Source organism: Megachile rotundata, chromosome 2 (assembly GCF_050947335.1).
Source record: "Megachile rotundata isolate GNS110a chromosome 2, iyMegRotu1, whole genome shotgun sequence".
NCBI classification, from domain to species: domain Eukaryota; kingdom Metazoa; phylum Arthropoda; class Insecta; order Hymenoptera; family Megachilidae; genus Megachile; species Megachile rotundata.
This window is the reverse complement of record NC_134984.1, coordinates 23,824,438-23,836,721: the sequence shown is the minus strand read 5'-3', so window position 1 is coordinate 23,836,721 and position 12,284 is coordinate 23,824,438. Positions and strand designations below refer to the sequence as shown.

Genomic DNA, 12,284 nt, shown 5'->3' with positions numbered 1-12,284 from the left:
CAACTCGAATCGTACGTATCATTTCCGAATGGGGATTAATTATTTTTCTGATTAAGTGGCAAACCATGGGACACGATGCTCTCCATTTTAAAAAGACCGCTACTAGACAATACTGCCAGTACCATCTAGCGACGAATGCTGAATTATTCGGTCCATAATATCGGGCTACCGAAATGTCGAAGCTGCAGAAACGATCACAGCACGATAAACGCGAATAGCTATGAAACTTCGAAATACCGTCATGCTCCGATATCCACCAAATAGTGCAAATACGCTCTTTTTCCGTGAAAGAAGATATCTGCGAAAATGATTTTTGCCGACTCGAAAGAAAATTCTTTGCCATTCTTATGTCATTCCCTATATCGTCGGCAAGATACAGTGTAGCGTGCGAATTGTTCTGAACACATAATTCGCATCTTCAGACTCGCAGACTATATTGAAGACATTATAAAATCGATATTAATAAATATATCATAAATATATAGCGTATTAATCAATAAAATCAATATTAATTGACTTTTTACGAAAATGGAACAGGTGGCGCCATCTCTCCGGCGAACAGGGTGAACTACACGCTTTTGAAACTGCAATTTCGTTAGTTCTAATTTTTTACCGCTAGATGGCGGCACACGAAGCAGGATTGTGATAATCATCAGGGCTGTTGGTCAAGAAGACTTCTGTTATCGAAGCCGTCTGTCAAAGCCGTCGGAAAAACAGGGAGCTCGTTTGCAAGATTTGGCCAGAACTGGAACATGATGGTATTCCGAAGTTACCCTCATTCGAAAGATCGTTTTTCGAAAATATACAAAGAACGATACCGACTGTTTGTAAATATGTTACCTGTAAAACGTGTAATACCAGTATCGGTTGGTATAGTAAACTGTACTGTATTAATTTTAGTTTCATATTTTACCGGTAATACCTCTTCGATAATACGATGATTTCCATCGATATTGTATAATACCGATTGAAACTGTCAACTTTAAGAGAACGAATGGTTCCTCGTTACATGGAAACGATAATTCGTAGTGATATATATATTTTCTAAGTAAATGTCACGTTTAAAGTATAAAACATAGAACGAATTTCCTTATCATAATACTAGAGTGAAATATTTCGTAGCGATTTATCGTATACCACGTCAGCGGTTTTACTCACGCATATCGAATAATTGATTAGACCCCCGTATTGCATAATTTAATGCAGAGGAAAGAAAAAGCTAATTCCGATATTTCCGAGTAAGCATTCTTATCGAGCATCGATATCGTAGGGAAAAAAATCATTCTAAATTATACTCCTGAATGATTAATAGAGGGATCGCCGCTCGACATCGTCTAAAGTTATATCGATACAGCAAATTCCTTTTTGTTTACGTTACCCTGACGACACCGGTGCAAGTCGATTATCCTCGAAACCGCTCTAATTTTCCGAGTTAGTCTAACCGGCGCTAACGGGACGCAAAGAAACGGGACGTTGGACGCGAATCGCAGTTATCTTCCGTATTGGAAGAAAATTTTTCAATAAAATTCTCGATAAAAGATATGGCTACCAGAATGGATATTTGCCGAATGTGCAACCGTGCGCCTCATTCCCACAAAATTCCATTGGAGGAGTCAGGGAGAAAAGAAACGTACACTTTCGTCAAAAGTCCAAGAGCAATTTTGCATATTCATAAAAAATACAGGAACCCACCCACGTAAGTTCATTTAAAATCCCTACCTTTTTCGTAGTATAGATAAGAAAATTGGTAGCGAAAGCGCTAAGAAGTCGAGGGTAAGCGTCGAAGAATCAAACAACGGTCTGTTTCTTGCAAGAAAAAGTTTTTATCGCTTCTCGAGATTGTTCATAAGACGAAAAGTGCTACAACATCGCGAACGATAGCGTATTATTCTGTGAAACGAACGATCGTTTTAACTACCGGTTAAGAAGCGAAAAGTTAAGTCGATCAACTACCACACTTTACTGATCTCGATTATAAGTTTCGTGCAAGTAATCGATAAATATTATATGACTTAATAGCGAAACGGTATTTGGATCTACTATGGACGTACATTCGTATATGTACTTACACCTCGTTATATTGTCGCGGACGTAACAGGAAACAGGCGGTACGTTCTTAAAGTTGGCAATGTATCGAGTTGACCTATCGATTATATGAAATTTTCTTGTTGAATATAACGCCGGTGTCCTTGGATCTACACACGCGATAACGCGTGACCACGTACGAAGCATGGCGATACAGTGCGTAGCGACACAACGCGTTACGATAGTTTCATAGGCTCGATTCTTGATACACGCTCTACGTTCATACAATTTTTACTGCCTTCCGTGTGTCAAGAATCCTTACACAGAGTCATGTTACTGTACAATAATAACCTTAATGCGCGGTCTTTTAATGTGTTCAACGATTTTTATAGTACGCGAATGAAACTCTGGTCAATGTCATAGCTGGTGTACACCGTACGATAAGCGGTCGTCGAAAGCATATGCTTTCGCACAACCACCGTATACGCTATCGGCCAGTTGAGTGAACTCTGAACGAAAGATTTTTAAGACGGTACTAACAGATAAATAAGCCCCCCATGATAAATAAGCATCGATGTTGAAGGGTATAGAACGCAACACGCGAGCAATTTCGCGAGAATGTTTCACGCCAACGATATAAAAATCTATATTTCATTCTCCTGAAGGACATCCGCGGTACGATTCGAAACGAAGAATAAAACGTCGAAATATATGTATAATTACACCGGTTGTCGAAACAGCGCGAAGAAACGTGATCGGTTATCGATCGTACACGATGATCAAGCAGGAAGCAATGGACAAGATTCGAGGACGCGATTAAAGAAAATTAGTAAGCATTAGTTCGTAGCGAGAAGTCGGCAGAGAAGAAGAGGGTAGGAAAGGCGAGCGCGAGAAACGATCGGTGAAACGTTTCACCTTGAAGACGTTCGACGGAGGGGATCAACCGCGTGCTCAGGCACAACTTCCCCTGTCCCGCTGTTCAACGATACGCGAACGGACATACGTGGTCATAGCTACCACCGATTTCGAACCCTTTTGCATCACTTAGGCATGCGCAAAGTTCACGTTGGTCAACGTTATTGAGTGGCCGCTGGGTAAAAATATACGCGTGGCCCGTGTCTACGGTCTATGTCGGTCGATTCTAAGGACATTGTCCAGTCTGTGAACTCGCGAGCGGCGTTGCGAGCCGGTTAGTAATGCCGTGGAGATCGCCCGAGCCTCGTCGTCGCGCCGCGAACGCGTTTCTTCGCGATCTTTTTCTTTACCGTTCAAATAAACTACTCTCATCTTTCAACGTTCGCTAACCCGATCGGTGAAAATTTGATAAAACGTGTACGCGTTATAAACGGCACTGGATATTTTCATCGTATGAATGGCTACATTCGCTTGTTCTTGTACTTGAATCTTGAAGCACTTTCTTTTTATTGGAAGTAACAATATCTTTACAAGGATTGTTTTGAAAAAATTTTGCCAAAACGAAAGTTTGCTACCGAATCGGTGGCACGTTCGTCTGATCTTGAATGGACCGTTGCTACTTCGAGAGGTTCGATCCTTTCGGCACCGTAATCTCTTCTATCCCTGACACTTTTCAACATTTTCAACGAGTCTAACATTTCCTTATACTTATACATTTTGATAACTTCCAAGATAAGCGTTTACAATGTTAGATCATTGTAGATCGAGATAATTATAGATCGTGACATTTTTTCCCGCGTAAGTAATTAGAAATACCAAATGAAAAATGTTAGGAGTTCGAAATAACGAAGACATCGAAATAAAACGAGCGTAAACTAATGACTGACGTAATAAAATTTACTTAAAATAAAAGCGAAACTTTGAATGGATTTAGTCTGGAAAGCGTCAAACCGAAAGAAGGCTGGCGAGTGAAAAATGCAGGCGAAAAAAATTTTCTTCGAGATCCATTGAAGAGAAAGCAGCATGCCTGCCGGAATCGGTAGCTGCGCGATGGCGCCAACGAGCAACGGAGATCCTTTCGAACGCGAACAAAAGGATCATCCGGCGTTTACGATTCTCCAGAAAGACGGTCTGGACACGAGTCTGCCACTACTGCACGTGAACGGCGACGAGTCGATTCGATCGGACGTCCACGGATTCGAGAACGGCAAGAACAATCTGTTCGATCGAAGACGAAGAAGCAGATCGAACGATCATCTTCTTCAAGCAGCTCTCCAAAGCAATCAGGCGAATCCACTGAAGAAGAAAGCTAGGAGCAGAAGTCAGGACAGTTCGCGTTCGTTGGAGAAGGTTCCGGTGATCAAACCGAGCATCACCTTGTCCACCGAAAATTTCAACGAGGTTCTGAACGCGAAATTGAAGAAACTGCAAGAACTGGAGAAGCAAGAACAACGAAAGAACGCGAAGAGGAACGAGAACGTTGGCAGGAAACCGTTCATCAGTACCGTGAAAACGGGGGAATTTCTGATGCCACCACCGGAAGTAGCGGCTCTACTTGGCATCGCACCACCCACCAACGGTACCAACGAAATCGACGTTTGCCCTTTGCGGTCGAGATTCAAAACCCTCGTGTCGCTGGCCAGAAAACCGGAAGTACGTCACAACAGCCACAATGCCAGGTGTCCGGCCGCGCTCAAGGCCACAGTCGACTACACCCTTGGAATGATGAACGCGACCACCATCGCTGCATCGACCTTGGACGACAGGCTGAAAACGATGAAGAGAAACGACGCGACGTAAGTTACGGAGTTCCGTAACTTGCTCGAAACGTTGTTCCAATTTCTCGAATAAATCGTTCTTTTCGAAATCGACGGGATGTTATTCCGCGTATTCGTTACGAATTACGACGCGAAACGATCGATTTTCCTCCGATAATAGCTTTTACTAGCGAACTCGTTTGCGGCAGCTCAAAACATAATGTTTTAAATTTCGGACGAACGAATAGAGGGTTAATCGTTTTGTTGCGTGCGCGAAACGGTAGCTGGCAATTATCGGATGAGATTGCGTACGGCCAGATTGTAACTTTACTGGTACGAGCGAAAAACAATTTTTCGACGGTTGCTTCAAAATTTTCTCGCGATAATCGTTTCTCGTTCGTCTAAAATTTTCATTGCTTTTGCAGCGATCAACCGGTTCCCTTTGGGAATATCATGTTTGATCGTCGGGTCGTTCGCGGAAGTACCTACGCCACTGCCCCTATCCTCGTAAGTAACAGAAACTTAAGTTAAACGCGTTAACTATTGATTTTCAATGTTAATTACTTCGAGAAAATAAACCTGTCCCTAGTGGAGGGAAGTAAACTTCCCTCGATTAAGAGAGTGGTCAAGTTCAGAATCTTCTGTGAACGCGGTTCAATTAGTTGTTTTTCGTAGATCGATGGAGAACAATCGACAGCAGCCAGACAAGCGGAAGCTAGGAGAAGGAACTTGACGAGGAAACGAGCACAAGCTCAAGCCACGAAAGCACTCGTCCTTAGAAAGGGTTCGCCACCTCCGGTTGCTGGTCGCAAACACGAGCCGGTGCAAACGGATCTCTTTCTCGAAGAGGTGACGTATTCTCTTCGATGTTATATACTTATATGCTTTCGATAAATACGCAGGATCGAAAGATTAATAAGAGGAAAAATGCTATTTGACCAGCTATCGGAGAAGCCGGACGAATCCGAAGTCGCGACACAAACCGATTACTTCTTGGATAGACCTCCAACCCCGCAACCCTGCCCGCAGAAGGTTGGCGAAGATGTTAGCACGCAAATTGAACCCGGCGATGTGAGTCCGAAAAAATAAAGTGTGTCGTCTACTTTGTTTGAAAATATACGAGAAAGCTTTTTTTAGCTGTTCGACTTCGACTACGAAGTGCAACCGATCCTCGAGGTACTCGTTGGAAAGACGATGGAACAGGCATTGATCGAGGTACTGGAAGAAGAAGAAGTTGCTGCTCTGAAGGAACAACAAAGGAAATTCTTAGAGCTTCGAGCCGCGGAAAAAGCGGAAGCTCGAAGATTGGAAGAACAAGAAAGAAGAGTAAGGGAAGAAAAGGTACGCATTATCCTTGAACTAACTCGTAAACGTTCGTCCGAGCGTACAACTGTTTTATAATTGATTGACCGATCTACAGGATCAACGATTAAGGCAACACGAGAAAGCAATGGTAGCTGAAAAGGAAACGGAAGAACGTATCGCGGCAGCGACTCTTTTAACAGGATACATTGCAGAACTTTTGCCAGCGGTTCTAGAAGGATTGAAAATGTCTGGATTCCTATTGGACGAGATCAAGGCTGGTTCGTGAACTCGCAAGAACACTGCTACTTTTTGTGAATTAGTTAGTCAGAAAGGTTTATCGATTATTCTTTGTTTTATATCATTTAATTGGACCTTTTCAACTATCCTTTACGCAACCATCTTTTTGCTCGGAAACGTGCTTGTAAGGAAACGATGGTTGTGATTTCGTTGTTCGTACAGTTTTCGAATTAAACGATGCAAACGAAATCGAATATAGATAATTAATAGATAATTAATAGATAATTAAAAATGTTCTGTTTTTAGATTAATTCGAAATAGTTAAAAAGAGCCATTTAAGTGACTGCTTTTTTCATTGCGATTCGTTTTACGATGCGAGTTAGAAAATTGCTAGAAATTCGTAAGAAACTTGAAATATGTTTTTCTTGCGTAGATGTCGAGGAAGGTTTCGTTCCCTGGTTAATGAAAGAGGTGAAAAAGGAGATGGGCAACATGATCGAGAGTAGAGAACTTCTCATGGGTGAGCAGCGATCTGTACTGCGTGTAATAATAAATAAACGAACAAAATATAGTGGATTCCACGAGCTAATTTTCTGTATAACGTTTTAGAAATCGTGAGGGAGATTCTGGAGAGTCGTGCAGAAACTTATAAAAAGCTTGGCGAAGAATACGATGCGTCGAGGATAAGGAAACCGTCGATAGAACATATAGAAGATGGAGGTATCGACCGAAATTTCGTGGATTATCAACCACCAGCTATCGAAAACACGGACGTCGTTGAAAGAGTCGATTAGTCGAAACACTCTGGTACGTGAAATTATAAGAATCAACTTTCTTTCGATTACTTTTTCGAACTCGTACTAAAAAATTATAAATACTCGCTAAAGAATTTTCAACGATATAAGCGAATATAAAAGTCCTCCGGTTTAACAACGAGTCAATTCCTCCTTCTCGATTAACAGGTTAAATCGTCATTATTTCCTTTCTTTCTTTTTTTGCTAGCGACCGATTGAACCGTTCGTTTACCAAGGTTTTAACGCTCGTTGATCTTCGAACGCGCAAACGAGCGTATCATAGTTAGCTTTCGGATTTTGGGACACCTTCACCAGTGTCGGTGGAGCAATCCCCGGTTCTACTAGCTCCTACATTAAGCAGTGTACACAGCTGCGAAACAAATCCATCTCCTAGAGTCGCGCCCCTGTGACAGGTCACCGCGTTTGCGATCCCTATGGCAAACACCAACTACCACCATCACCGTACCGTGTCTCGCACAAAAATCCATTAGAAATTAATTATCGATTTTCTTTGACTCTGATCGAAAAATAAATTATCTCGTTCGCGCGACCATGTTGAACCGTTCAGTAATGGAAGAATTAATCAACGGTTGTTCTTCGTATATTTGCAGATCCGTTTGAAATCGAGGAAAAAAACAAGGCAAATGAAAAGGAACGATCGAAGCCAAGGAAGAAATTCTCTAACGAACGATAGTATTCCATGCAAACCTTCGAAGTAATTCCAAATAAATGAAATTGTTTAATATTCTTGTTCGATACTTTTTTCCCTTCCCTTATGTATATTTTCTTTCGTCATAAATTATACGATCCGAGGAAAAACTAACGCTTCGGACCAAGTTAGACGGAATTAAGATATTTGTGCTCGATGGTGGTGGGTAACTCGTCTTCGTTGGTTTATCTTTTGGAGGTGCAGTACACGCAACAACAGCTGAAGTGACACTAGAGAGATCGAAAATACAAATCGGTCGCTAAAATTGTCGAACGTTGTTTTACTTTCCCCATCAGTGTCTGTTATTTCGGCTTAGAAGAATCCGCGGTTCAGGAAAAACGAACACGCGACTCGTACTCGTAACGATATCCTATCAAAATTTCGAACGAAGAAGAAGAATCTCGATACTCGGAGAAGAAGAAGTGTCGATACTAAGAACTGAAATGTTGGCAACTTGTAAAATTTTTCGGAAAATTCGTTGAAAGGTAAAATGGTAAAGCAATTAAAGAAGTATAATAAAGATTTTTCGCGATGCAGGTGAAGATAAAAAGGTATAGAAGCTTCTGAATCATAGATTCCCGTAAATAAGTTTCGGCGACGAACGGCCTGTAAAGCAGTAAAGTCTGGCGTCGCCAATACTCGCCTACCATGCTGTTAGGTCGGTTCGAACTTGTATATACCTGTCCTATCTATAATATTTAAAAATGCAACTCCAAATTGCCTAGAAAACTTTCGCGAACGGAGGAGCATTCGACCGATTAATGGAGTATACCAGCCTGAGGTCAAATTATATTTCGGTATAGAAATTAAAATGAAAATTGTTAGAAAATTACGAAGTTATCGATAGTTTGATAGTGCTGGAAAAAGAAAATTCGAATAAACTACGAAGAATAAAGGTAACGCAAAAATAGGATAACATAGAAGAATAAAAGATTCGATAACATTCATCGCGAAAAATAGATAAACTTCGTCGGTACACCGCGAAAGTAAAAAACCTGTCCAGCCCAATCAGGATTAGATCGATCATAATAGGATAAGGTTTCACGGTGAATCGAGATCGGTACAGTTTTAAAAAGCCACCCACCCTCTTAAACGCAGCCCTTTCAATGGTGAACGACAAGGCGAAGGGGGAAGGGGAGCCATATTGTATTGGATTAAATTAAGCGGGAGGTTCATCCCGATACCGTTCATATTATATGCACGAAACTTGTGTGCCAAGTGAGTCGTGTTTTTTGGGGAGATTCGAGAAGGGGTACGGAGGTGGGTCCTGATCGGTCGCAAAGAGGGTGTCTGCGTTATTTTATCATGTGATCCGTGTCACCTGCATCTCTGCGTGATTTTCTTTCTCAATATGGACAACTTGATTGTAAGATTGCAAAATGGTCTTCCTATTCTGCTCTCTATACATATATGCAAACGTAAAGATGATAAAACATAAATTAATTGCAAGTTCTTGAAGTAGAGACGATAGAAAGGACCAAATAACCTAATAATTATTTATGTAATTAAACGTACCGTAACAATAAATGAATGATGAAAATTTGACTCGATGTCTGGTTCGCGTTGGCAACCAAGTAATAATATCTTGCCTATTAACTGGACGTTTGTTCACGGTAACTCGTAGAATTGACTGCTAAAATCAAGTAAACAGTAGCTAATGGTTAAATAGGAATTGGAGTATGGGATGCACCGTCCTCTGCTACGGCGTTATGGCGTATTCAAGTGGCACGTGTCGCGTTACACGGTACTCGGTTTCGAGAGACACGGGCAATATGTCGACGGCACGTGATCCCAACGAATAAATTTTTCACCGTAGAAAGATTAATCCCTCTCAAGATATCGGGCATCGAATTCAAGAGATACACGCGCCTGAAGAGACTAAACAACAGGTTAAACATGTTGCAAAAATTTCCGGCGTAAAGGCAAATTGAAATAAACATAACTTTAATTACGATTAGAAATAATAAGAAATTAAGTAGAAATTGTATCGTATAATTAAATTCACAAGTATCCTTGATAAATATTAATAATGCATAAGCCAGTGTCTCGTTGGAAGAGCCATTAGGGGTAAACTTTTGACACTTGCAGAACCGAGACGAATCACCTTTATGGTCAACTCCCCGCAAAGGCGACCATAATTCAGACTCTACCCCGCAGCATCCAGGGTGGTTACGTGTTATGTAGAATCTCGTAAAAGGGCACCAAACAATAAGATTTGTTACGTCGGTGAATATCGAAGGGGTCTAAGTCTGCTTAAATTCGAAAACCGGAAGGCTCGTACTTTGCTGTCGAACGATCAAACGATCGACCGCTTTCGTAATGGAATTGTTGCTTCGCCGACGCGTTCGTTGCCGTTGGTTCGTGTACCGATCGTAAGCGGTAAAATTTATAAAATAGAAAATGAAACACTTGTAACGCGTCTCGAGAGGCATTTCTCTCTTTTATCTCAAAAGGATAATTGGTAAGAAAGTTTATTCGCGGTACGAGTGTACAGGGCATGAGCGAACAAGCGAAAAAGAGGGTGTTTCTTCTTTGACTTATTTTGAGCGACGCAGGCGGGACGAGCGATAATACGTAGATGATAATCGCGATATTAATATCGCATTGGGAAGCGCGCACATGCGTGCAAGGGCCCATTGGTCACGGCGGAACACTTGCTCGCTAGCTGGCCCGCGCCGCGGTTCTTTCAATGCACCCCGGTTTTAGAAAGAGACAAGCGGGGGGTGCAACCCCAACCCGGGATGCGGGCAAAAAGCAAAATTTATCCGAGAGTTGTGGCCAGATAAGCATTTCCTCTCGCGTCGAATTAAATGTTTACTATCAGAATAGCCTATGACTAAATTTACAAAAAATATTTAAAATCAGAGATATATATTACCGAGAGCGGAACTATAGGTGCAGAAATTTGCCAAACTCTCAGAGTGTCAAGATTCTATATAAATCCGAAAATCGCGAAGTTAGAATAGTCAAAATTCGTAGTGTCCAAAATTTGATTTCCGTAGAACCGATTGACTTCGTAGAAACATTTAAAGGACTCCTTAGCGGATAAGATTTCTACAAAGGATTCTAAAGTAATAAGAATATTTTCGCGGTACATAAATAAGGAAAAAATAACAAGACTGTTGATAAATTAGGAAAAAAATCCAATTGTTGTTTACCAGCGACGAAGCGCGCGACGGGGCTACCGAACACTTGCCGCAAGTTGCTTGGATAGGTAGGACAGAGAGCAAGAAACTCGATGCTCGAGTTTCGAGGGACCAGAAGAGGGATTGGTGCAGGGGATGGTTGCAGCTTGTGAACACTCGTGTCATTCCCTGGTCCGGCACCATTCACCCCCAGATGAATCACATCACCCGTAGAGGATCCACCAAGAAGAACCATACCCTTTCTCTGTTTCTCTTTTACGATCGCAAATATCTCTGTAACTAATCTCCAGACTATATTCCATCGAAATGTTAATTTAGAAGATTTCAATAAAATACCTGGACTAAGTGCATCGTAGGAACGCCGTTAAACTTTATCTCGGTCGAACGCGCACGATCTCCACTAATACCAAACTAAATCCTCGGAATAACGTTAAAAGTCTTTAAACCAGAATTAGATAAAGATCAGTGTATTAAGAAGCTGGAGTATCGTTATAGAAGGAATAGTCGGTTGGTACTAGCAATTAGCGTAGGATACCTGTAACTGCGTAACCGTGATATCTACGGACCAAAGTATTAGGCGAGCCATTAAGGTAGGAAAGAGAATTTTCCAGTCTCTTTCACTATTTTCAGGTATATATTACCGTCGCGTCGCATCGGACGAAAAGAAGAACAATATACCAGAAAATTGTCGGCGTGAGTTCGATCACGTACTCGTAATTCGCATGTTTAAACGATTATTATTCCAAAGTATAGCTTCAAATGATCGGAATTGAGAAATTTTTAAATCCGAAAATTACTGAATTTACTTTCATAAATAAATATTAATTTATATCGAACTAATTCGATTATCTTCTTCTTATACGGTTGTTCTTATTTTGTCAACAAATGTATACTTGCTGCAAGAAAATGTTGATTTTACTCTTCGATACTATTCCGCGACAGGTTAACTATATGGTAATTTCCGTTGAAAGAAACAACTAAAAGACATAAGGATCTACTCGTGTCGTCCGCCGAAATGAATCGAAATCGGAACTTTTGGTAGATCGAGGGAGAATCGAGATCGACGAACGATTAGACAAATCCAAGCACGATATCGCGCGATCGCGATCTACGCACGCTTGCGAGAAGCTTGCGAGAAGAATGAGCCACTTAATTTCCTAATCAACCGTTGATTCAGATGCACCTTTCGTCAGGATCCCTCGTCCTCGACGGGATACGCATTGGTTTGCAGCTGAGCCAAACAATGTCCTTTCACATGAGGCTTTTATAGCCCTATCAAACACGCTTCCAGCCACCGTAGCCACTCCTGGTGACGCTCCACGACCTAACATCGTTAAAACTTTCAATAAGAAATAGACGTCGCTGCGCTTTTTAAACGCGTTCGCAGACGAAGAGG

At 41.5% G+C, this 12,284-nt stretch overlaps 1 protein-coding gene across 3 annotated transcripts; it reads left to right on the top strand.

The window, feature by feature from the left end:
• The first annotated feature begins 2,648 nt into the window (after positions 1 to 2,648).
• On the top strand, positions 2,649 to 7,780 carry Rsph3 (Radial spoke head protein 3). 3 transcript variants are annotated; one of them, XM_003706891.3, is made up of 9 exons: positions 2,683 to 4,736; positions 5,123 to 5,204; positions 5,373 to 5,546; positions 5,640 to 5,768; positions 5,835 to 6,038; positions 6,118 to 6,280; positions 6,673 to 6,759; positions 6,849 to 7,046; positions 7,645 to 7,780. In XM_003706891.3, exons 1-8 carry the CDS (start codon positions 3,964 to 3,966, stop codon positions 7,031 to 7,033), a joined length of 1,797 nt encoding a protein of 598 aa, XP_003706939.2. In that variant the 5' UTR covers positions 2,683 to 3,963; the 3' UTR covers positions 7,034 to 7,046; positions 7,645 to 7,780. The 3 variants fall into 3 exon arrangements, 1 of the variants encoding a protein (XP_003706939.2); XR_013041126.1 differs by lacking the exon at positions 7,645 to 7,780 and having other exon boundaries at positions 2,649 to 4,736; positions 6,118 to 6,321; positions 6,849 to 6,880; XR_013041123.1 differs by lacking the exon at positions 7,645 to 7,780 and having other exon boundaries at positions 2,651 to 4,736; positions 6,118 to 6,334; positions 6,849 to 6,896.
• Positions 7,781 to 12,284: the final 4,504 nt, after the last annotated feature.

Excerpts from the sequence above, each read along its gene's own strand:
- Rsph3 (XM_003706891.3), top strand. The coding sequence starts at position 3,964 with ATGCCTGCCGGAATCGGTAGCTGCGCGATGGCGCCAACGAGCAACGGA. Across the intron at positions 6,039-6,117 it reads GAAGAGTAAGGGAAGAAAAG|GATCAACGATTAAGGCAACA; the intron begins GTACGCATTATC and ends ACCGATCTACAG. Across the intron at positions 6,281-6,672 it reads ATTGGACGAGATCAAGGCTG|ATGTCGAGGAAGGTTTCGTT; the intron begins GTTCGTGAACTC and ends TTTCTTGCGTAG.